At 49.2% G+C, this 25,518-nt stretch overlaps 1 protein-coding gene across 2 annotated transcripts; it reads right to left on the reverse strand.

Annotated features, from left to right (window-relative positions):
* On the reverse strand, positions 1–24,010 carry SLC2A5 (solute carrier family 2 member 5). 2 transcript variants are annotated; one of them, XM_068538822.1, is made up of 12 exons: positions 23,896–24,010; positions 16,539–16,637; positions 15,580–15,740; positions 10,632–10,756; positions 5,770–5,922; positions 2,881–3,006; positions 2,583–2,770; positions 2,354–2,464; positions 1,823–1,924; positions 1,448–1,523; positions 852–979; positions 1–759 (listed from the first exon to the last, which is right to left on the reverse strand). In XM_068538822.1, exons 1-12 carry the CDS (start codon positions 23,926–23,928, stop codon positions 556–558), a joined length of 1,506 nt encoding a protein of 501 aa, XP_068394923.1. In that variant the 5' UTR covers positions 23,929–24,010; the 3' UTR covers positions 1–555. The 2 variants fall into 2 exon arrangements, with proteins under 2 accessions (XP_068394923.1, XP_068394924.1); XM_068538823.1 differs by lacking the exons at positions 15,580–15,740; positions 16,539–16,637 and having other exon boundaries at positions 23,896–23,959.
* Between the last annotated feature and the right edge of the window lie 1,508 nt (positions 24,011–25,518).

The following is a 25,518-nucleotide window of genomic DNA, read 5'->3' on the forward strand; positions in this document are numbered from 1 at the left end:
TCATATTTGTTTTATTGAGTATACAGAGGCAATTCTATTGTCCTCTAATAATATAATTTGGGAACAATAATCTCTGACTTGGTTAAAGTCTCCATAGGGACCTGCTTCCCAGATTCCTAGACATCATTACTTGTGACATCATACTTTTCAAAACTAGTGTTTCTGGAGATGGATCTCACAAGAGGATGGATTCCACCCTGAACACGTGCCCGTGGCCCCCGGCAGACTACGGGACTGGAGAAGAATTAGTTTCTTTGGCCACATTTGATTCCTTCCATCTCAACACCACGGTAATAGTTTTCATTATAAGAGCCGGTGTTGCCAGGAGCCACACAATGGCTGACCCAGCATGGTTGAAGGACAGCTGCCCGGCATGCCCTGGGGTTGGTGACGGGTCAATCTGGAAAGGGACAGCCTGGCTTTAAGAACCGCACAGAAGCCCTTACGACAGTCCCATCAGGGTCTGCCTTCCACACCGGACTTGTCCTAGTTCTGGATTCATAGCCCAGGAGGGAAGCTCCACGCAGACCTGATTAACAGGCTCCTGCTCTCGAGTTACAGCCCCGCAGTAGAGGGCGGAAAGTCCTTTAGCTCCTCCTTTTCTGGGTGCACCTCTGACACTTTGTTCATCTTGCTGAAGATCTGACTGATTTCTATGAAGGTCTTCGACTTGGTCTCGGGGACAACCAGGAAGGTGTAGATGGTGGTGAGAAGACATATCACGGCAAAAATGATAAAGCTGTAGGCTCCGAGGCCCACCTGTGGGAGGGGAGAGGGTCCACGTTCTTGAAAAGGTTCTCGATTTACTGCTGGAGTATTTTGTGCATCTGGGGCCCCTGGGTCGCACTTACTTGAATGAATGGGAAGATCAAGCCCACAGTGAAGTTGGAGAGCCAGTGGACACTGCCCCCCACCATGTAGGCAGACGGCCGGGAGGACTGCAGGAAGATCTCGGTGATGAGCAGAGCGGGGATAGGACCTGGGGAAGAAGAGGAAGAGCTGTCTTCCCTGCCGGCCGAGCAAGCCCACAAAGGGTCCTGGAGCCCCTGCCCATGCAAGGTTCCAGGGGCATCCGGCCCAAGGCGGAGCAGTGCGTCTCCAGGACTCCTGGTCTCGTGGAGAAGCAGTGTGAGAAGGCCCCTAGCAAGAGTCGGGCACAACAGGCGACATCCTGTGATGTCCCTAAAGGGGGCCCATGACCACCTGCAAGACTCTCTGTGCCAACCACACAGGCACCATGCTCCAGCCTACACAGGCTGCTTAACTGTCCTCGCTCTAGTCATGCTCTGCCCAAACCCCTCTGCCACAAGGACACAGGCAGAGAAGCCATTTGGGCCGAATTCGTCCCTCCCTGGAGCCTCTCTAAGGAGCTCAGGCCAGAAGTTTCTAGGGCTGGTGGTACAGGAGAGGGGCAGTGAAACCACAGAACCAGCTCTGGGGTACATACTGGGCCCAAGGGCATGTCCTATGACATAGGAGATGATGCAGGCGATGCTGACGTAGGGCATCCAGGATACTGTGTCCTGTGGGGAGAAAACAGAGTTGGATCACACCTGGCAAAGCCGAGACAACCTGGGACGGGAGCGTCAGGACTCTCGGTTCCCGGAGGGCCAGTAGCTCTGCCTGGGTTGGGAAGGCGGGCGCCTGGCACCCCCCTTCTACAAGCAGCGCCACCTGGATGCCCCTGGAATATCGGCTGGAAGTGGGCAATGCGCTGCTGGGGCGGGGATCAGGGCTGCACGTGATCCCCAGGCAGCGGACTCGCCGTGATAACGCGCATGTGCACGAGGGCACGCGGCACCCCAGGCCGCACCTTCCTCACCTGCAGAGCCAGGGCGGCCGTCAGCACGCAGCAGGCGGTGCAGCAGATGGAGAAGCCTAGGAGGAGAAGGACTCTCCTCCCCAGGAGCTCCACCACGAAAACCTGGAGGGAAAGGGCGAGGAAAAGTGGGAGGCTCAGCCGGCTCACCTCCCCTGTGTGCCCACCCGCCCGTGTGTGTGTGTGTGTGTGTGTGTGTGTGTGTGTGTGTGTCCTTGAATGGCCAGCGGGCCACCGCACTGCCCAGTCCAGGGGCCCCATTTGTCACGCGGTGGCCCTGGCACAGGCGGTGGTCCCCAGTGTGAGACGCTGGAGAAGAGCCACGTCTCACGGCGTAGCTTCCAGAGTGGACGGTGGGGACGGGTCTCCATCTTTGGTGCCACAGGCTACCGCCCCCCCACCCAAGAGACAGGCTGTCATCTGAGGACAGCCCAGAGGCTAGAGAGGAGGGGACCGAGAGGCACGTTGCCACCGAGATCCGGGCTCCTTCCTGGGCCAAGACTCCCCACTCTCAAGGTGCCCGGGGACACTCACGGCGCAGACGGTCATCAGCACGTTGACTGCGCCTGTGCCCACCGTCACATACTGGACATCCTGTGCTCTCACCCCAGCGCTCAGGTAGATCTGGTCTGCGTAGTAGTAGATCTGGAAGGCCACCCCCGAGGCTGGTGAGGCCGGCCGGGCAGCCTGGACCCCTCGGCGAATGCCTCCCCCCACCCACCCCCGTGCCTGCCCGCTGCCCCGGCCCCGGCTGCCCTGGTACCGCGTTCACTCCCGACAGCTGCTGGCCGCCCATGAGGACGACGATGGAGATGAGCTGCCACCGCAGGGACCTCATTCTGAGCAGCTGCAGCACGGAGATGAAGCCCGCGGCCTTCTCGGCCTTGTCCTCCTCCCGCATCTCCTCCGTCTCGGCGTCCACGTCGTCCCAGCCGCGCAGCCTCCTCAGCGCTGGGGGAGGGAGCAGAGTGGGCGCTGGGGGCTGAACCGCGCACCCCCCTCCCCCCGGCAAAGATGCCGCAACCTGCGTCCTTTCTCCTGGTCTCCTGGGAAAGCCTTACCGTTTTTGGCAGCCGCTTCATCTTTCTTCTGAATCAGCAGGTACCTGGGGCTCTCGGGGAAGAAGGGCAACAGAAGGAGCTGCAGTGCCGCGGGGATCCCGGTCACCCCGAGGAGGATGGGCCAGCCTGCAAGGAAACCAGTCTTAGGTGAGAGCTGGCGCCCCAGCCTCCTCTCCTGCTTCTCTCCGCCTCCTGCCCCACGGAGCCGCTCTGGCCCATCATCCTGATTGGTTTTCTTTGGAGCTGGAACACAGGCTGGGGGTCGGGGTTGGGGGCAGGGCCTTTATCTTTCTCACTCTTCTGTTCCCAGCACCTAGGATGGTGCCTAACGAGGAGCGGACACTCTAAATACTTAGAGAATGGATGCTGATGAATAGCCACTACCCACCTATCAGATGGACAAAGTGAAAAATTCTGACAACACCAAGCGCTGACGAGAATGTGGGCAGGTGGGAAGTGTCCACACCGCTGTGTGGACACGTGGCATCTTTAGGGGACAGTCTGGCAGGAGCTAGTGGTGCTGGACACCCACATGCTCTAACCCAGCAGTCCCGCTCAGGAACGCACGCCTGGGCCACCAGGACACCGGAAGGACAAGGGCAGAGCAGCACTGGTTATAGAAACAAAACCCAGAAACAAGGCGAATGTCCACACAGTAGAATGGATGCATAAGTCATGGTTCATTCATAAGATGGAATTTTATACTGTGATGAAAATGAAGCAAGTCAGGACAGGAGCCAATCCCACCAATGCGATGTTGGGTGCAATGCGGTTCCACACAATGTGCTTCCATTGTATTAAGTCCGGGAACAGGGGAAATTAACTCTATCTTCTAGAAAAGTGGTGAAACTATAGGGAAGAGTAAGGATGCGATGATCATAAATGTTGGCACAATGGCTCCCTTTGGGGGCGGGAAGGCTGTGATTGAGGGACGCACAGGGGGCCGGCGTAGTTCTAGTTCTGGACCCTTATATATGTTACATCACATGATAAAAACGGTTAAATAAGTGAATGAGTGGTTCAGGCTCCTTCTAGGAGCTGTGAACGCCCGACTCACCCCTTTTCTCCTATGCAGGAGGTGATGACTGCAGACATCAGCGTGCCAGGCACTAGAGTCTAATGGCTTTTCACATGTAGCCCACTTCCCCATCATAGCAATGTCAGGAGGCAGGTACCAGGATCAACCCCATGTTACACCTGCAGACACCGAGGCCTGGAGGGCATGTAGCTCCCTTGCCCAAGATCAGTTATTTAGGAGCAGAGCTGAGATTTGAACTCAAGCACATTGAACCCTGAATCCCCATCCTCCCAACCTTCTCCCACCTCTTGGCTCCGAATCCAGGGCCTAGCTGATCCGGGTCCCGCTTCTATCACCCTTGCACAGACTGCAGCGAGTATGGACGTGCCTGCCATTCGGGCCGTTGCCGTCTGCCCTCTGGCCCCCACCCCACCCCCTACATTGACACTCTTCTCATGAGATCTCAGTGACCCCTAACTGCCAAATCCAGACACCCTGTTCCGATCGTGACCCCCATGACTTCTATGCAGCCTTTGTGCTGTGACTGCCCACGCACTTCCAAGAACCCTGACACTGTTCTCTCTGGCCTTCCTTCCTTCCTGCCATCCTTCCTTCCTTCTTCACTGAGCACCTAGTATGTGCCATGAATTGTGCTGGAGAGTCAAAGATGAGGAAGGCCAAGCCCTGCCCTCCACACTCTTGTCTAGAGGAGGGTACCGATGGCTGAATAGTCACCATAAAGGATGGAGGGACAAAGTGAAAGTCCACCACAACACCTGCGGCTCCCTGCATGCCCAAAGAACTTTATGCTTCCATCCCCTCTGCCCACATCTGGAATGCTGGTCCTACCCGCCCCCACAAGCCCAGGCCCTCTCTGAGACCCCCTCCCTGGGTGGAACCATGGCTCCCTCCCACACACCACAGAGCACTTCGCAGGTGCCAGGGATCCGTGGCTGTTTCTGGGTCCAGCTGGTTGGTTACGTGCCATCACCGGGGGACAGGAACCTAGCTCCTCCACTCCTGGTCCCAGCTCTTTACAAGGGCGATTGAAAGGTGGGAGAGATGGTAGTTAAACTCGGACTCAGGCCTGCACTGCCTGCATTTGTGTCCTAAGGAGACACTGGACATGTGATCCAACTTCTCTATGCCTCAGGTTCTGCACCTGTAAAATGGGTATAATAACAGTACATGCTTCATAGGTTGTTTGGAGGATTAAATGGATTATATAAAAGACTTCGTGTCTGGCCCATCCATTTTGACTCGTGCTTTGTTAGTGGTGATTTCCCTTTCAGAGGTTCGAGACCCAAGACAAAAAAAAAGGGAGGTCGTGCAAAAACAACGACAGTTATGAGTTGCTGTGCACCTACTATGTGCCAGGCCCCAGGCTCTTGGGGTGGGGGGGTGTGGCTTCGAAGTCTGGGTCTGGTGTGGATACCGGCCCTTGAGGCTCACCACCTCACCCACGGAGGCTGGGTCTTGTGACCCTCTTTCCTGGTCTGTGATGGGATGACCATGGGCCCCTGGGCAGCTGCATTGCTGGGAGGCTCCAGTGCAATGGTGCCGGAGGCCTTAAGCACAGAGCCTGGCACCCTGGTGGCCGTCATTACCATGCCCCGGGTCCCTGTGTGACAGCCACCAAGCAACCAAGAGAAAGATAGCAGCACCTCCTGCTCCCTCACAACTCCCTCCTCCGTGTCCCAAGAGGGACTAGAGAACGTCAGTCTGTCTGTCCCCACCAACTTGTTCAGGCCCGCTCTGGGCAACCTCCAGCTCAGCACCGTGGGGTCAGGGCTGTGCGGGGGCCCCATCGTTCAGAGAGAAAAGACCAGCTCATAGGAACGGGCTGGGGGTCTGAGGTGTCCTGAGCTCACCTTCTTCGTTTGCGAGGAGACTCTGAAGACCCAGGATCTGGGCCGCAAGGATGCCGACGGTGATGAAGAGCTGGGGCACCACCCCCAGGGCCCCCCTCAGGTTCTTAGGGGCCAGCTCCCCTAAGTACATAGGGACGACATTGGAAGACAGACCTGGGAGGGAGGGTGAAATAAAGACACCATCAGGAAACATTAATCTGGCAGGGATGAGCTCTGTCTTCAAACACATTTATTCTTCCTCAGCAATCGCATTAGTTGGGCTGAAACTTTCTCAGAACTGCAGGAGTAAACAAACAACCCCTCTTGCAATTCTTAGGCCTTTTAAACTTTAAGAGAAAATAGTCTGACCAAAGAAGTTCATGGACAGCGCGTTTGCTTCCAGACTGGTGTCACCTGGGGACACAGGCCAGCCGGACCTCAGGTCTTCCCTCCTGATTGGCTTGGTCTCGGAGAGGAAAAGCCCAGGTGTGGTTAGACTATCTCTTCTCTCTTGCTCCTTGGGGGGGAAACCTGTTAATAAAAGGCCAAGGACCCCTGCCCACCAGCTTTACCTTCTGAGACTGTATATTACATAATAAGCTGATGCATAGACATTGAAGCACAAGCTTTATTTGTCAGTAAGCATTGAAAAATTAAATATATATTGTAGACTAACTGCATTCTGGGATTTGTGTAATGACTGAACTACTTCTGAATCCTCAGTATTTGAACTTGTTGGTTTTCCCATCTTACTGATATCTGACCCCCTTATGAATAGGTGAAACTTAATTTTATAGGCTCTAAAGTATTTTCATAGATATTATCCCATTTAGTTCTCCTAAAAGTCCAATGAGAGGTTGGGGGTCTGGGAGGAAGGTCAGGTGGGTTGTTACTGGTCCAAGTATCGCACATGGAGCCAGAGGCAAGCTGATGCTCAGAAAGACATGGGGTCTGTGCTGTGGCCAAGGGCAGACCAAGGGCAACAGTGTGGGGTGAGGGGAGGCTGGAGCTGCTGATGATGGGAGGGTATTTTATAGCACTGAGATAAGAGGAAACTGACGGCCAAGTTTTCAAGCTCTGCAATTCTGCCCAAGGACATCTCTGCTTAGTATTTTATTTTATTATTTTTGGCTTTTTTTTTTTTTTAACATCTTTATTGGAGTATGATTGCTTTACAATGTTGTGTTAGTTTCTGCTGTATAACAAAGTGAATCAGCTATACATATACATATACCCCATATCTCCTCCCTCTTGCATCTCCCTCCCACCCTCCCTATCCCACCCCTCTAGGTGGTCGCAAAGCACCGAGCTGATCTCCCTGTGCTATGTGACTGCTTCCCACTAGCTATCTATTTTACATTTGGTAGTGTGTATATGTCCATGCCACTTTCTCACTTCATCCCAGCTTACCCTTCCCCCTCCCCGTGTCCTCAAGTCCATTCTCTACGTCTGTGTCTTTATTCTTGTCCTGCCCCTAGTTCTTCAGAACCTTTTTTTTTTTTTTTTAGATTCCATATATATGTGTTAGCATACGGTATTTGTTTTTCTCTTTCTGACTTACTTCACTCTGTCTGACAGACTCTAGGTCCATCCACCTCACTACAAATAACTCAATTTCGTTTCCTTTTATGGCTGAGTAATATTCCATTGTATACATGTGCCACATCTTCTTTATCCATTCATCTGTTGATGGACACTTAGGTTGCTTCCGTGTCCTGGCTATTGTAAATAGAGCTGCAGTGAACATTGTGGTACATGACTCTTTTTGAATTATGGTTTTCTCAGGGTATATGCCCAGTAGTGGGATTCTGCTTAATATTTTAAAAGGGACATCACTGTTCATTAATTAATACCAATTCTTTCTGATTTTCAGACAAAGAGGGACAGTCTTTAGAGCAGCTCTTAGGTGTCTTGTGTGGTGGACGGGGGGGACCCTGCAGGCCCAGTGCCCAAAGGGCTATGGAGAAAGCGAGGCCCTCGTGTTGCCCGGTCACCATTCAGGCCCTGGTGGCTGCTTCTCACGGCCAAGTGCTTCTGAACTTAGTTAACAGCAACACCGGAGAGACAAACACCAGGAGGTCTGTGAAGAGATGGGATTCCCTTCATGTTGGTGGAGGACGGTCTCATTCTGTCTTAAAACAACTCCACGGGGCAACCCCCGGCCAGCCTGTTCTGACACCAAAGTCAGAGAGGCAGCTTTTAAAGTTTAAATTCCATTAGTGAAAGTATGAAGTGTTCTTATCAAAGATGTTGACTAACAGCAAACCAGCAAACTGAGCATCTGGGGGTCCAAGCTGCATTGACCCTGAACCCCCATGGTCAGAGTGGCCGTTTACTTCGTTTTTAGGGTGTCTAAGTACCACAGGGCTTGATGACACCCTTTCCTGACTTTTCAGGAAATCCGTGAAGGAATGAACAGCAAATAGATTAGGCTTCCGCTGGAGTTCTTCAAGTATGACCTGAAGACACAGGGGGTTCCTGACACCTTTCAGGGGGTCTGTGAGATCAAAACTGTTTTCAGAACCGTCCTGAGATGTTACTTGCCCTTTTCATTCTCGTTCCCTGACCAGTTTTCCAGAGATCACATGCCCTCTGACATCACACCAACAGAACACAGAAGCAGGTTTGAGAGTCTGGCCGTCTTCTGTTAAGCCAGACATTCAAGAGATTTGCAAAAACGTAAAGCAATACCACTAAATTATTTTGTTTTAGAAAATAGAATTATTTTCATAAAGACATGTAATGGGCTTATTATTGTGATCTTAAAATGAATTAATACATTTCTTGGTTACAATTTCTAACATGGTAAATATTGATCAGTATAACGCATACGAGCAAAAGCTCCTTAGAACCCTCAATAATTTTAAGAGTGTAAAGGGGTCCTGAGGCCAAAAAGTTTGAGAACTGTTGACCAGAAGTCATGCTTATTTAAAAGCAAAGGTTGGTTGGGAATTCCCTGGCGGTCCAGTGGTTAGGACTCCGTGCTTTCACTGCCGAGGGCCTGGGTTGGGGAATTACGATCCGGAAAGCTGTGTGGCATGGCCAAAAAAAAAAAAAAAAAAAGCAAAGGTTGGGATGTTAAACTGTGATTTTTCTATTGGAGCCTAACATTTCTATTTTGGAACCAACTCTGAATTGTTGGCTGTCAATAGAAACGTGACAGCACCTGCCCACTGCCAACAACTTCTAGGAATCGTCCATTTTTCATAAAGCTGAGCCTGGCTGCAGGGAAAACCTGCAGGAGCAGGGCCAGGCACCTCGGGACTCCTGCCCAGACGGTAGATAAATGTCCAGGTGCTCTCAGGGAAAGCTAGAATGAATGAAGTTTGCCAGGGGGCCCATCAGTCCCTCCTTGAGGTGACCTCTTCTCTCTTCGGGAATCTTGTTTTCCTCTTTATCTCCCCAGCCCTGCAATCCCTCGCCACTTCCCCCAATACCAGGCTCCTTGCTGTCTCCTCTATTGTCAGTAAACTCCAGGGAAGGGGTTTGCTGACGTCCGGCCAAATTTTCCCTTCTTCATCCCGATCCCCGTGTTTGGAAGGAGAACGAGTCACTTGGCAATGCCACAGCCTGGTGGGGGGCGAGTGAAGCGCCCAGGGTGCAGCATTTCCAGGGGCGCTTACCCTTGGGGGCCCACCCTGCAGTGCACGGCCCCGAGAGTGGGCGCCTCTCTTGCCTCGACGGCCCTGGCCCTTCTGCCTACAGAGGAAGCCAACCTGGAGGAAGGCCACAGCATGGCTGAATCATGTCTCTTCAGTCTGAGGCCATCATGGCGGAATTTTCTATAACCAGGGAAACCCGGCCTGGGCAGAATGGCTTTGGAGAGGTTGCTACCATTAACTCTTTTCTGGTAGAGGGATTCATGTATTTGATAATTTCTCAAGCTTTTTTGACCACAACTCACGGTGCAAAATACAGAAATACATTTTACATCCAACTTGGTTTTCACATACGTATAAAGATAAAGAACTGAAACGTTTCAGAAGACAATCCTTATCCTTACTACATGTGACACAGTCTACCCTAGTTAAAAAAAAAAAAAAAAAGAAAACACTGTTTGCTAAACAGATGTCACCACCCACCAACTGATCCTGAGACAGGCTGGGACCTGGGACCCTTTGCTGCAGTGTTTGCACCTGGACAAACATCTCCTTGAGCAACCAGCTGCAAAGAAACTATAAGGGACTAAAAATAACTGTGTGCATGTGTAGTTGCGGCAAATTATGGACAAAAAGATACAAAAAGACCAAAAAAAAAACCCAACTGTCACCTCTGAAGAGCCAGGAGAAAACACTGGATGTCTGGAGCAAAAGCAGGGTACTGCGCATGCCCCCTGCACTCAACAGCACAGAGGGGTGGGCAAAACACCTAAGCCACTCCTCTGGCCTGATGCCTGGACACACCTCTTCCCTCACCGCATAAGGAACCAGCTCGCCCCCGCCTCGGGGAGTGAGCAAGGGAATTTGTTACTTGTTTTTGCTCCCTCCTGCGGCTGCAGGGGCCCCAACAAAGCCTTGCCTGAATTTCTTGTTTGGCCTCTAGTCAATTTCTGTTGATTGGGGAAGGCCAAGAACCCTGGTCAGTATCAGTCCCGACCTGCAGTTTAGAAAACATTGAGATAAAGGATTGGTTGGAAGGACCAGTCCGGTCCTAAGATTCTGTATCTCAGTCTTTCAAAGAACAGCTTTCTTCACAGGAAACTCCACAGTGAAGATCTGCCCGCGGTCCACACACATCCCTATAACGCAGGGGCTTAAGCATCTACCCACAGCAGAGGTGTAGGAACAGCTTGAACCTGTATGCTTCAGAGACCCCAGATTGGTTCAGACCCCAGGTGCCTGTTCTCCCTCCCTCTGACCATCCCGAATCACAGAATTGTTTACCTGCACATATTCCCACCAAAAGTCTGGACACAATGATCATCTCAAATGACCTGGCAACTTCACTGCATCCCATTAAGATCGCAGGCACGATGGAAAAGATGTTGTTGAACAGCAAGGTTCCTTTTCTGCAGAGGACAAAATACCAGTTGGTTTGGTTTAAGGATTTGCCACTCCTTTAACAAATGTTTGCCGAGCATCTGCTCAGTTACAGCAGTTGCTGTTCTGTTGTTCGATTTGCTGTTGACATAAGATGGATACAGGTCCAGTTCATGGCCTGGTGTGGGAATATTCTCTGTGGGAGCAGATGTAAATGACCCCGATGCAGAGGGCATCAGTAGTGGGGAACAGAGGGAAAGGCTCGCATATTACAATACAGTAAAGGGTTCTGCAACCACAAACTAACATGATTTTAGTGTAATCTTGAAACCCAGACTGGATGAGGGCATTAAAGGAAAGGTTTAGGCCAATCTCACCTATCAACATAGATGTGAAAATCCTAAGTGAAATATTAGCCAATTGAATTCAACAGCATATATAAGAATCTTTCAAGGTTAAAAACACCATATTAAAGATTGTACTGGGGAAAAATATAGGATTATCAATTGACGTAGCAAAGCAAGTCAATAAAATTTGATATCTATCATGATTTAAAAAAAAACCTTAACAAACTATAAAAATGAGGGAACTTAATGTAAGCTGATAAAGGGTATCTCCTGAAAACCTATAAAAAAAATCAAACTTAATACAACTTACAAAGCAGTCCAATTTGAGTCAAGACTGGAGTTGGACTTGGGCCCTGGAGAGCCAGACAAAGGCAAAGGGAAAGCTTCTCTGGAGCAGCCCCTCCCATTGGGCTCCCCAGGAGTCCCCCAGCCAGGGACCCCCACCCCCTGAGCTGAAGCATCACCATTACAGGACACACAAAACAATCCACCACCTGCAAGAGGCTGCACATACAAACACACAGCTTCAGACAACAGGATTAGATAGAAGCCATAAAATATGTTATAAATGAGTAGTGTCATAAAATAAGGAATCAAAAGGGTACTATAGAAAGAACAAGAACATATATAAAACAGAACGATCCAAAACAATAGCAAAAAAAGATAGATTTTAAAAGCAAATGAATAAAGCTTAGAAATGAAAAATATAGTCATTGAAATAAAAACGTAGTAGGTGAATTGCAGCTGAGGAAAGAATTAATGAATAGGAAGGCAGACCTGAGGAAGTTACATAGAAAGCAACACAGAGAGAGAGAGAGAAGATGGGAAGTATGACAGATTAAGATAGGGAGGATTATAATATCACTAGTCACAGTAGCCAGAAGGTGGAAGCAACCCAGATGTCCATTGACAGATGAATGGATAAACTAAACGTAGTACATTCATACAACAGAGTATTATTCAGCCTTAAAAAGGAAAGAAATTCTGACACGTGCTACAATATGAATGCACCTTGAGGGCATTAGGCTAAGTGAGATAACTCAGTCACAAAAGGACAAATCTTGTAGGATTCATTCATATGAGGTCCCTACAGTAGTCAAATGCACAGAGACAGAAAGTTGATTGGTGACTTACGGGAAGACAAGAAAGGGGAGTTATTGTTTAATGGGTACATGGTGTCCGTTTTTGTAAGATGAAAAGTTATAGCGATGGGTGGTGGTGATGGTTGCACAACAGTGTGAATGTACTTAATGCCAAAAACCTGTACACTGGACTTCCCTGGTGGTGCAGTGCTTAAGAAGCCACCTGCCAATGCAGGGGACACAGGTTCGAGCCCTGGTCCGGGAAGATCCCACATGTCACGGAGCAACTAAACCCCTGCGTCACAAGTTCTGAGCCTGCGCTCTAGAGCCCACGAGCACAACTACTGAGCCCGTGTGCCACAACTACTGAAGCCCACGTGCCTAGGGCCCATGCTCTGCAACAAGAGAAGCCACCTCAATAAGGCCGTGCACTGCAAAGAAGAGTAGCCCCCGCTCGCCGCAACTAGAGAAAAGCCTGCACGCAGCAACGAAGACCCAACGCAGCCAAATAAATAAATAAAAATTAAAAAAAAAACAAACCTGTACCCTTAAAAGTTGGTTAAAACGGTAAATTTTATGTTATGTATATTTACCACACTTTTTTTTTTTTTTGCCGCACCGCGCCACTTGTGGGATCTTAGTTCCCTGACCAGGGATCAAACCCGGGCCCTGGCAGTGAAAGCGTGGAGTCCTAACCACTGAACCACCAGGGAATTCCCACCACAACTTTTGAAAAATAGTTTTTTAAAGAAATCTTTTTACAGACAACAACAACAACAACAACAAAGGCACGGAGGAACTTCCAGAAGAATATAGAAAATGGAGGAGAGGAAATATCTGTAGAAATGATGGCTGAAAACTTTCCAGAACTGATGACAAAGACATGAAACCTCAGACAAGGAACCGCCATGTGTTCTGGGATAAATAAATCAGCCATAGCTTGCTCATGAAAAGGAAGATTCAACAGTGTAAGGATGTTTAGTTTTCCTCCAATTAAATGATAAATCCAAATCAATTCCAAGCAGGACCCTTTTTCAGGGATTTTGATAAGCTGATTTTAAAATTAACACAGAAGACTAAAGGAACATGAATAACTAAGATAAATTTGAGAGCAAGTGATTTTTTACATGGAAAAAAATTAAAATAAAATTGGCCTTCCCTCACCACTCACCTACTAAATACAAAATAAAATTCCAGATCTATCTGGGAAAGACAAAATTGTAAAATTATTTTTTTAATTATAGAAGATTATCTTTATGACGTCTGGTAGGGAAGACTGTCTTAAGACACAAAAAGCAAAAATCATAGATGAGTTAAATGTGATCACTTGAACATTTAAAGATTTTGTATCAAAAAGATACTACATGTACAATTAAAAAATAAAGCAACAGGGCTTCCCTGGTGGCGCAGTGGTTAAGAATCCGCCTGCCAATGCAGGGGACACGGGTCCGAGCCCTGGTCCAGGAAGATCCCACATGCCGTGGAGCAACTAAGCCCATGCACCACAACTATCGAGCCCGCGTGCCACAGCTACTGAGCTCGTGTGCCTAGAGCCCGTGCTCCACAAGAGAAGCCACAGCAATGAGAAGCCCGCGCACCGCAACAAGAGTAGCCCCCGCTCGCCACAACTAGAGAAAGCCCGCGTGCAGCAACGCAGACCCAACAAGCCAAAGAAATAAATAAAATAAATAAATTTTAAAAAATAATAAATAAATAAATAAATAAATAAATAAAGCAACCGATTGAGAAGACATATGCCAGATACAACAGAGTACAATGTGGATATTACTTGCACGACGTGCTCAGAAGTGAAGTTTCCTCCCAGCACCCTCTGTGCCTCCTTTTCCCATGTGTGAAAAGGGGATGGGGCTTTTGTAAGGATTAGTGGAATTAATATCCCCTAAAAGCACTTAGGATAGAGCCCAGCAAGTAGGAACCGATCAATTAATTGTTAGCTGCTACTGATATTTAAAGAACACTGATAAATCTTTAAGAAAACCACAAACAACTGAATAGCATTTATCACATTTTCAGTTGGACTAGCAACTGTCAGCTCCATCTTCAGACCAGACGGCTAGTGCTTCACTCAAGGAGAAGCATCCTGCAGATCTGTGACTTGATTGATGTTCTGCCCACCGGCGGTCCACAGGGAGAAGTGTGCGTTCAACACCAACCTCCCAGGAAGACTTCAGGACCTTAGATCCTGAATCACAGCTTGTATGTTTCTATTCTCAGATTCTTTTTGAAAAAGACTGGAGAAGGAACCAAGGTCTGGGGTCTGGCCTTGAGCTCACTAGATCTGTGGCCGAGAACGGGGACTTTACCTCAACCCGCCTCCGTGTGCCCATCCTCGAAGGGAGGGGGTTGGAGGGGAAGAACTCTTAAATACCGTTCATAACAAGGCTGCTTGCTCTCTCGTGCCCATGGCATTTACCAGGGGAGTGGGAGGGCTTAAGGACCTTTCTTGGAATCAAATACAGAATCTCTAATGCTTCTAGAATTAGGGGCAAAGATTTAAGCTCTGCTCTTGCCATTGATGGCACTCACAGTGAGGGTCACCCTGGGACCACACGGTCTCACACTGAAGGGCTTGACGTTAATCTCAGCCATTTCAGAGTTTTACAGGAATTTAGTTTGGGCTACATTTTGCATATTACTGGGTTCCAAGGTAAAAGAACAGAGCAGTTATCTTGTGTTCATTTAGGAAGCAGAGTTCAGAAACATCAGTCTATGGTCTACATTGGGCCTGATGTCTTGGCCATGCCATCTGGCATTTGACTCTTCTAAAGGCCAAAAGGAAGTTTTGGAAAGGACGAGTTCAAGGCAAGAGAGGGTGAGAGCGGGAGTGAGTCCTGATCTCTGAAGCACTCTCTGCTCTTTCCATGCCCACCCCAGACCCTGAGACCCATCACCCCCTCCCAACTCCAGCCCTGAGACCTTCATTGCCTAAGTCCCCAAACACTTGGTCAATGTCTGGTCTTTTTTTTTTTTTTTTAATTAATTAATTAATTTATTTATTTTTGGCTGTGTTGGGTCTTCGTTTCTGTGCGAGGGCTTTCTCTAGTTGTGGCGAGCGGGGGCCACTCTTCATCGTGGTGCGCGGGCCTCTCACTGTCGCGGCCTCTCTTGTTGCGGAGCATAAGCTCCAGACGCGCAGGTTCAGTAGTTGTGGCTCACGGGCCTAGTTGCTCCGCGGCATGTGGGATCTTCCCAGACCAGGGCTCGAACCCGTGTCCCCTGCATCGGCAGGCAGATTCTCAACCACTGCGCCACCAGGGAAGCCCAATGTCTGGTCTTCTTAACCACATTAGGAAACAAAAATCATCGCAGCAGTCATCACCTGGTTTTATGATAATGATTTCTGCTTTAGGCCCAGATTTTAAACTTTGAGTTTCAGGGAGTTGAACATTCACCTTCCCTTACCTGCCTAATTTATTCACCAAGGGGCCGACCATGAGGGAGCCGAGGAAGCCTCCGAAGGGAAACATGGACACAGAAACCGACCACAGCAAGGTCAAGGAAAATTCGCTTATGTATTCACTGATTCTGTCATAGTAGGTCTCGTTATAAAATGCTTTCATGAGCTGGAGAGCAAAGCAAAACAGAACACCAAAATAATTTGAGTTGGTTTTGCAGAAAGAACAGTGTACGTTGTTGGGCCACCCAATGGGATGAGCTGGGCACGTGAACATCAACATGATTAAGTGGAGGAGAGGGAGTGAAGATTAATAGCAATTAGCAGGGGGCACCCACGCCGGGGCGGGGGGCTGTGAGGCCTCTGGTGGGCAAGCTGCCAGGGATGTTTCTTTCTTTTTTTTTTTTTTTTTTAAGAATTTGGTTGGTTCTCTTCATTATTTATTTATTTATTTGGCCACGCCCCGCAGCATGTGGGATCTTAGTTTCCCGACAAGGGATCGAACCTGCGCCCCCTGCAGTGGACGCTTGGAGTCTTAACCACTGGACCGCCAGGGAAGTCGCTGCCCAGGATGTTTCTAACCCCAGAAAGGAATGACTCCAGGCTTCCAATCACAGAATCATTGTTGGATGATCCCGGCCCCTCCAGACTCCGCTATGGATTACAAGGCTGCAGAAGATCAGAGTGCCCCCGAACCTACCTCCCCACCCCTGGAGGCCAGCCCACCATGTGCCCAGCCAGGCCTGGCTCTCCACGAGAACCTGGTGTGTCCCCGTGACCCTGTGCCTGCAAGCCCCTTGGGCTTGCGCTGTTTATTTCATGGGTTTCCCCCACCCTTCACTTGAGGTCCCACTGTGTGCCCTCAGCGTCTGTACAGTCCCACCCTAGTGGCCACCCGGGCACCGGCTGCTCCAAACCCACCTCCCTGTTCCCTGGGGGCTGCGTCTCACCCACCATAGCGACCTACCTTGGCAGGGGAGTTAATAACAGCCACATTGTACCCATACTGGAAGGATGACCCAAAGGCAGCTATCAGCGTCGCCAAAGCAAGCACTGGTGTCAGCCTCTGCAGGAGGAGAGATCACGGCTTTAGGTAAGGAAGCAACCCGGGGTTCCGGGGAACTCCTGATTTACTCAGAGTCTTGCAGAAAGATGGATGTAATGGCATCTGAAGACCCGTGGTCTTTCAACCACTCCGTGTCTGGAAATCTACCCTCCACGCGCCTTGGGTGGAGCAGGTTTCTTTAACCGTAGCACTTAAGCCTGGATAATCCTTTGTTACGGGAGGCTGTCCTGTGTGCATTGTAGAGACACCCCTCCCCCCACCTGTGACAACCTAAATGTCTCCAGACATCGCTAAATGTCCCTGGGGGCAGGTGGGGAATCGCCCCTGGTTGAGAATCACTGGGTCTCAACAAAACCGAAGGGTCACCCCCTCCAACACTCCACCTAATGTATGAGTTGCTTCTGTGACATTCCTGCCGCGGGACTGCCTCTGCTGATTGCAGCAAGTGCACTCAGGCACTGCCTCAAACACAACCCCCCCCAAAAATCAGAGAGAAAATGTGAAAATTTTTAATGATTTAGGGCCACTGATTAACTTCCTTTAGCCTCTGGACTGTTGCTCTAAGAGGCAGAAGGCCCGGTGAAAGAAATATTTAAATATAGATTTCTGGGGACTCTTAAACACACACATTCTGTGACGATATCCCCTTTGACACCTGGGTAACTGAACACTCATTTAAGACAATCTTTAATGACACGTGGGAATTCATCAGTAAAAGAATGAAAATTGGGAGAAAAATAAAAGTGGAAAGAGCTTTGCCCTTAGAATCTATGGATCTCAGTTTGAATTTGCTCACTGCCACTTTCTGGCTTAATTTCTGTGATCTTCAGTTTCCTCATCTTTAGCGTTAGGATAATAACACCTCTCGGAGTTACTGCAAGGATTAATTATGGAAGCGTCTAGCTGTGGAGGTGAATCCACTGACTGGGGTGGGCCTGGGCTCTCTGAACCCACCATGGGCGCCCTTCATCCTGTACTACAACTGAGGTCCCCATCACATGAGACTCAGCCCCTCTGGGGGCGAGCTGAGGTCCTCGTGTCTCCCCTGGGCAGCATTCCTCCGAATTGAAGGGGGAACCTCTTGAGAGAGGCATGTAGGAGCAGGACAGGCAGAGAAACAGGGGCCACCTGGGCCTCGCCTCATGCCCGGGGGGGACCGCTGAGCTAGTGACCCCCTCCCCGACCCCACGGAGCAGGTGCAGGACCCGCAGGAGTCCCGGTCAAGAGCAGAACTGCAAGTGAAACTGCCCGTCTCCTCTTCCACCAGATAATTAACAAATGCTTAATTCACAGGAAGTTTCTGGTAAAGACGATAAGAGCCACAGACAAGGCAGCCTATCAAGGAGCAGCGGACTCTGGTTTCCAGTCTCTCCTCAGGCCCCACCACCCCCTCGGGCCAGGGGGGCAGCAGGTGACAGAAGTGGGGGGGCAGCAGGGGATGGTGCCCAGGAGGGGAGGCGGGTTCCAGGGCTGTTGCTACACCATGTTTTCTAAAGGCAGGGGGTACACAAGTAGGCATACCCACCCCACCCACAAAACCCCACCCAGGAGGTAGCATAGGGCCAACCATGTTATACTTCACCTCCTGAAGTGCTCTGGGTATTCATTCATTCATTCATTCATTCATTCACAGATTGAACACCCACTGTGAGCCACCCATGGCTCTAGGTTCTAGGTACTAGGGATATAGTGGAGGAGAAAACAAAGATCCCTGCCCTATAGCTGTCCTATTGCTTGATTTGGTGGAAGGAAGGAAGGAAGAAGGGGAGAGAGGGAGGGAGGGAGGAAAGAAGGAGGGGAGGGAAGGAAGGAAGCAGGGAAGGAAGGAAGGAACGGAGGGAGGGAGGGAGGAAGGAGGGGAGGTAAGGAGCGGAGGAAGGAAAAAAATGTTGATTAAAATTTCTCCTCTTCTAATTCCCTTCCCAGTAAATGATAAACTATAAATATACCAGGCTTCATTCATACTGCAGGTGCAACTCCAACATTCTGCTTTGATGGGTCCTAAGGTTTGAAGTCCTTAGCAAAGCTCAGTGGGGGAGCTGGCTGGTGCCCCGAGGTTCATGCCCCAGACAGGTGGGATCCTGCCAAGTACATGGATAGCCAGCTCTCTGACTGCTTTTATGGGATTCTAGCAAAAATTATCAGAGACCTCACGCTGCAGAGTGTCTAAGCCTAGAGCACATAATTCAACTTCTATTCCTTGGCTTCGTCCTTGAATTCAAGCCATAGGCACATTCTAAGGACCCGTAGGAATCAGGGCTCACCCTTTGTGGAAATAGCAAAGACATTCTGGGTAAGTTCTCAAGTTCTCACTGACCTTGCTGGTCCAAATGCCTTCATTCTGATGAAACAAAATTATTTTTAAGGCAGGAAAAGAAAAATTTAACATAAAATTTTCTCTGCCATTTGAGCCACTATCCCCTCCCCTTTAGTGTGCATTAAGCATATGCATTACACATTAACTAGATCCCCTTAGAAGACACAGGAATGCCTACTCACAAAAAAAAAAAAAGAAAAGAAAAAAAACAACAACAAACAATATCCTCCTGGCACCAGCAAGATAAATCCTTAGGAGATAACATTCCTTTCCCAATCCTGTAAGGGGTCACAATAACTCACTACTCACCTTGTTAGACTATGTAAACTGTCAATATGTTACTTTGATGTATAACACTTCGTCTCAAAAATTATATAACTGTGCTCTGACTTCTAACAGGAAGAACAGTCCTCAGATCTTTCTGAAAGACTGTCTGCCAGGTTATAATCCTCAGGTTGGCTCGAATAAAAATTTCATTTCTTTCTTAGATTGACTGTTGATTAATTTTTTTCATGGATGATGCAATAAACATTGCATTGCATATTTATTGACAGCTGTCTATGATCTGTGTACCACGCTATAGTCCAGTGAGCAAAACAGCTGCCCTCAAGAAGACTGTGGTCCAATGGGAAAGACAGACATTTTTTAAAAACTACATAATAATTTAATAATGAAACTAGAACTGGAGTAAGTTTTATGAAGAAAATCCACAGAAGTGGTTAAAGAGGGGAGTCAGGAAAGTGACTGAGAGAGGATGGAGGCCTGGGTAGGGGAGTGACTGAGGCAGGGGAGCAAGAGGTACCAACTTTGAGGACTACTTAGGAAGCAAAATCAAGGGATTTGGTACCCCTTGAGAAAAATGGAAATCAAAACCACAACGTGATACCACTTCTCACTCATTAGGATGGTTAAAACCAGCAAGACAGGTAAATGTGTTGATGAGGATGTTGAGAAAATGGGAACCCTCTCACATTGCTTATGGGATTGTAAAATGGTGCAGCCACTTTGGAAAACAGTTTGGCAGTTCCTCAAAAAGTTAAACACAGAGTAAACATGTGACCCAGCAATTCCACTCCTAGGTATATACCCAAGAGAATGAAAACACATATTCATGCAAACTTGATCACAAATGTTCATAGCAGCATTTTCATCATAACCAAAAAGTGGAAACAGCCCAAATGTCTATGAGCTGATGAACTGATAAGCAAAATGTGGGATACTCATGCAATGGAATATTATTTGGCCATGAAAAGGAATGAAGCACTGATACTCGCTACAAAGTGGATGAACCTTGAAAACAAGCTACGTGAAAGAAGCCAGTCACAGAAGACCACCTGGTTCCATCTACGTGAAATGTCCAGAATAAGCAGATCCACAGAGACAGAGATAAATCAGTGATTGCCCAGGGTTGGGGGAGAAGAGGAGGAGATGGGGGGAAATGCGGAGTGACTGTCAGTGGGTAGGGGGTTTCTTTTAGGGGTGATGAAGATGTTCTAAAATTGATCGTGGTGATGGATATACAACTCTGTGAATATATATTGAATTGTATACTTTAAAGGGGTGAATTGTATGGTCTGGGAGTTACATTCTCAATAAAGTTACTATATAAAAAAGGCATGTAAGAGAAATTCAGGGCTTAAGCTTTCTTTTTCTTTTCTCTTTCTTTCTCTTTTCCTTTTCTTTCCTTTCCAGGAGGGGAAAGAAAAGAATTTGGTACTGGGCTGGATTAAGGCATGAGGGAGAGGAAGGGGCTGAAGAGGATGTCCAGGTCTCCGACCATCTTATTGAAAATGACAAATGGCTCAGTGGCCTCAAGACACGAGAGGGGACCCTCCTCAGAGGCCAGGGGGGGCCGGGACTATGAGATGTGCTTTTGAGAAAAACCAGGAACCAAATCCCTCATGCCCACAGTAAACTGGCTTCCTGTTTTTCAAAATGTTGAGAACATTCTGAGACTTTAGTGAAACAACCACCTTCAGGGCTAGCCCTCTGACACGGTGTGATTCAAGCTCTCTGGGAAGCAAGCCCCACCCAAACCATCTCTCTCTTAGGAATTTGTCTCCAATTTCTCTTTCTACCGCCAGAGAGACACTCTCAGTCTCAGACTTTTCTTTGTCAGGCATCTCCAGTCAGAATGCAAATATGCCTGGAAAAGTGAGTCCCTATGAATTATTAACACTGTAAACCTCTTTATCACACTATGGAATGAACCCAAAGTTTCACAAACATTCCTTGAGGTCCGAGTGACGAGGGGAGAGAGGAGAGACAAACGTCATAAACTTTTAGAGCTGGAGGTGCCTGGTGTTGCCACTGCGGGGGGTCTAGAGCGTGGCCACTGCAGCCCAAGAGCCAGGGGTTGAATCCTGCCTCTCCTGCTGCTGGCTGTGTGGCCTAGGGCCAGCTACTAAACTTCTCTCTGTCTTGGCTCCTTCATCTGTAAAATGGGGACAATGATACTGCCTTCCTCACAGGACTGATGTGGGGAATAAATGAGTTCATACATGTGAAACAGGCCCACAGCTGGCTCGTGGTGGTACACACTCCAAGCATTACACATTATATCACGGGTTTGCTATCGATATTAATTATTAACAATGAGGACCCAGAGGGGAAGTTAGTAACTCAACGACACTCAACTAGTTGGTGGTGGAGACACTCCACAAAAAATTCTGTTTTCACTTTCCAAAGCATTTTGGCATTTTTTTCTAATCATCTTATTTGTTTCTTTCAGGCCAAGAGTCCTTTTTCCCGGCGGAAAGTCCTTGATGCACACCAGATTCATGTCTTTTCTCTTTACATATGAGGAGCCCAAAGGCCCATGAGGCCGTGGTCACACAGCCACCAGGGGACAGGCAGCCGGGCCCTCCCCACCAGCCCTGAGCGGCCCCTGGCAGCCCAGCCTCTGTGGCCTGAGCTGGCCCCCCACTTCCACTCAGCTCCTAAATCCCTCCTTGGCTTCACTTTGTGATTTGAAGGTTCTTACAGTCACCACTGGAATAGTTCTGTGTTGATGTCTCCTGGGACACCCAGTGCATATTCACCCAAAGGGCCAGGTCTGCCCTCAGGCACCTGGAAAGGGGCAGCCTGCATCCCCTGGATGGATCCCTGGAGGAGGCCCCCTTCCTTGGGGGACTGCAGGAGCACGTGGCTGTGATCAGCCCATATCTTTTGCCTGTGACTGTTTAATCATCTCCTTTCAAAATGTTATCATTCATTTTCAGGGACCACCACGCAGGGTGTTTCTGTTCTTTTGCAGCTCCACCTGGGAGCACAGCTGGGCGGTGCACTTCTTTTGAAGAGACGGCACAGACCAGACCAGGGTCCCCCCTGACCCCCAAATCCCTGAGTTCTGATTACCTCACAGCTCCTTTTCTATACAATAGAGGCGATAACATTTGACCTAACACGTTCTTGTTGTCATGAAGTCGACAAGACAATCCCTGTGAAGTGACGCAGTCATCTCTAAAGCAGGCAATCTCGGGGGCGAGAGTGCTACTGGCATCTAGTGAGTAGATACCAGGACGCTGCTCAACATCCTACAACACCCAGGCCAGCCCCCCATGGCAGAGAACTATCCGGCCCCAAATGTCAGTAGTGCTCTGCTCTAAAGGATGATCAAAAAATAATAACACTTATGGGGGATCCACTCTGTGCCAGGTAATTTACACACATGATCTCATTTACTTGTTCCAGCATCCCTCTGCGGTGGTATGGTTATTATTCCCATTTTATAGGTGAGAAAACCAAGGCACAGAGCAGTTAAATAACTTGCCCAAGTTCCCACAGCTAGAATAGGATGGAGCAGGAACAAATCCCAGGTACTTCTACCTCTCAGACCTGTCCTTAATCTGTGAGCTACAGAGCATGGACCCAACCTGTCTATGGCAAGGCTCTCCTGTCCACGACTGAATAAATAATAATTTGCACAAATAAGTACCTCGCCCATCAATATAAGCAGATGCTGTTGTGACGAATAAAATGCAAATCTCTTAAAAGTGTTAATAAATTTATGTTACCTTTCTGTCCTTATGCATTTTCCTCAATCAAAAGACTCTAGGACTTCCCTGGTGGCGCAGTGGTTAAGAATCCGCCTGCCAATGCAGGGGACACGGGTTCGAGCCCTGGTCCGGGAAGGTCCCACATGCCGCGGAGCAACTAAGCCCGTGCGCCACAACTACTGAGCCTGCATGCTGCAACTACTGAAGCCCGCGCGCCTAGAGCCCGTGCTCTGCAACAAGAGAAGCCACTGCAATGAGAAGCCCACGCACCGCAACGAAGAGTAGCCCCCGGTCGCCACAACTAGAGAAAGCCCGCGCGCAGCAACAAAGACCCAACGCAGCAAAAAAAAAAAAAAAAAAAATTAAAAAAAATTATTAAAAAAAAAGACTCTAAAAGTACAACGGCAATTATATGGAGGGCAAGGGTGGGTGGGAAGAGGTTCAGAAAAATCTTTCGTCTCTAAAAAAAAAGAATTCTGATTATCTTAAAAGGGAGGGAACCTCTGCTGCAGATCTGAGTTCAATTCAAATCCTGCAACATCTTTTCTGTCTTTTCGTGCTGGCTTAGCTCTTCGCCTGCTGAAAAGGTTAGTGAAAATGCCCTGAAGCGAAAATCAAAACAAATCAAAAAACTCTCACAGGCCACGGGTAAGGATTTGTTGCTGGTTTCCGAAGCCCTTCACCTCAAGTTCTTACGGGGAAGGAAGTTGTGACAAACTCATCCTTTGAGTCTCATCATTTCGGTTCCAGCCCAAAGAACCTCTGAATCTAAATGTCTCCTCTCTCTAGTCCCTGTAAAAGTCTGGCTGCTGGGTGAACTCTGAGGGGCAGGTGCCCCGGTGGTCCGCGCCGTGCACGGAGCTCCGAAGGGCATCGCCTAGCAACGCTGAGCAGGTCCTGCCGTGGGGCTGCTCCTTGCTGTCTCTCTTGACAGCAAACTTACCCCTTCCCTCTTGATTGTGTCCCGTTGCTCCATCTTTGCTCTGGAAGCGCAGGGTTCTGCTTATTTCCTTTCAGCCAAAATAACAAATGCACTGAATGGCGAGAGAAGACATTCTGGCTGTACTTTGGCCAAGCCAGGTAACAGCCAATAGCATTTTTATAGGCAGGCTAAGGCAGAATAACCCTTTCGGGAACCCAGAGGTTTGTCTCGTTTTCGCTTCTTCTTTTAAGGGAGATGTCTGGGGTCTAGCTCAGCAAGTGGGCACCCCCCAGGGACTGCAGGCGCAGCGCCTTCCCGATTGGGACAGTCTGCGGTATTTCCTTACTGCGAAAGTCAGGCTCGTGATGAGTGACTGGAAGGGTTATTTCCGTCACCAACACATGGAAAGCAGCAGGTGCCAGTGACCCTACAACACACCAGGTAACACGGGGGCAGGAGATGGGGTCATTAGAGGCTTCTCAGGAGTGGTCCCTGCCAGGAAGCCTGCAGCCAAATCTCTCCACTAGGAAGTCGGCTTTTGCCCAAACTACCACACAACACTTCTCTCAGAAAGTTTCTTATTTTCCTTTTTAAGGAACTCAGAGTCGCCTAGAGATGAGATTTTTCTGTGTAATCATCACTATTGCAAAAGCAGTAAATATTTCAAATCCCTTTATCTGCAGGGCAGGGAAAGTGAGTCACAGCTGCTTGTCTGGGTCCTCCATGCATGGCCAGGGCCCTGTCGGCTCCCTGTGCCCAGCACGTGTTCGGCTGCCATGCGGCCACCACACCAGGTCAAGTGGCCAAAATCCAGAGCAGGCTCTCAAAGCCGATGGGCTTTCATCTTTACAGGGCATGTTCCCTGTTTTATTTGCTGTGGCACAAATCCAGTTAATGTAGTCACATCTTCCCCTGTTCACCTTCAAATGACAGTTAACTGGGGGTCCACTGTGTGTCGGGCACTGGTCCTGGCATCAGTGGCAAACTCGGGAATTGTCATCAGGTGCCTCTGTGTGGGAGGCTGAGAGGAAGGTGACAGCGTGTGTGTGTGTGTGTGTGTGTGTGTGTGTGTGTGTGTGTTGGTCCCTGCTTCCCCATTCACGTGGGGGGTTTGGGGGGATAGGGAGGTGTTGGGGAGCCGTGGGGGGCGGGACTGACCATTTCCTTTCTCTAACTTCATTTCCTGTCCTTTTTCTCCTGGGTCACAGCCCTAATACCATGATTTCCCACTGAGGTTTGGCAAGACCAGAGGTTCCCAATTATTTCAAGGAGTTTTGAAAAATTCTCCAAAGAAAATGCACTTTAGTTGCGGGGCAGCGGGTGGGGGAGGGGTGGGGGGTGAAGGGAAGGGGACAGGTTGGGAAAGCAAAAAGAGCTGTCAGAAGTTTGCCACCAGGGGTCATTGCCAGGCCCAGCGGAAATCAAGAGAACCACTTCTCGGCCCAGAGCTTCCACTTGGCTCCCTGGGGAGCTGAAAGCTGAGAGATGGGGTTAGTGGTGGGCTGATGCAGACCTCCCCTCCTCCAGCCTCGACCTCCCACCTGGAGTGGAGGTGGTGGGAGGAGCCGGCTGCCCAGCCTGGGCTGGAGGGGGCTCTCCTGTCCCCGCCCCGCCCCGTCCCGGGGGGAGGGGGAGGGAGAGGGG

The sequence above is a fragment of the Eschrichtius robustus genome, chromosome 3 (assembly GCF_028021215.1).
Source record: "Eschrichtius robustus isolate mEscRob2 chromosome 3, mEscRob2.pri, whole genome shotgun sequence".
Lineage (NCBI taxonomy): Eukaryota > Metazoa > Chordata > Mammalia > Artiodactyla > Eschrichtiidae > Eschrichtius > Eschrichtius robustus.

Coding starts and splice junctions, on each gene's coding strand:
- SLC2A5 (XM_068538822.1), bottom strand. CDS start 23,928: ATGGAGCAACGGGACACAATCAAGAGGGAAGGG. Junction 15,741..16,538: donor TTATTAACTCCCCTGCCAAG/GTAGGTCGCTAT, acceptor TTTGCTCTCCAG/CTCATGAAAGCATTTTATAA. Junction 3,007..5,769: donor TCTCCTCGCAAACGAAGAAG/GTGAGCTCAGGA, acceptor GTTTCCTTGCAG/GCTGGCCCATCCTCCTCGGG.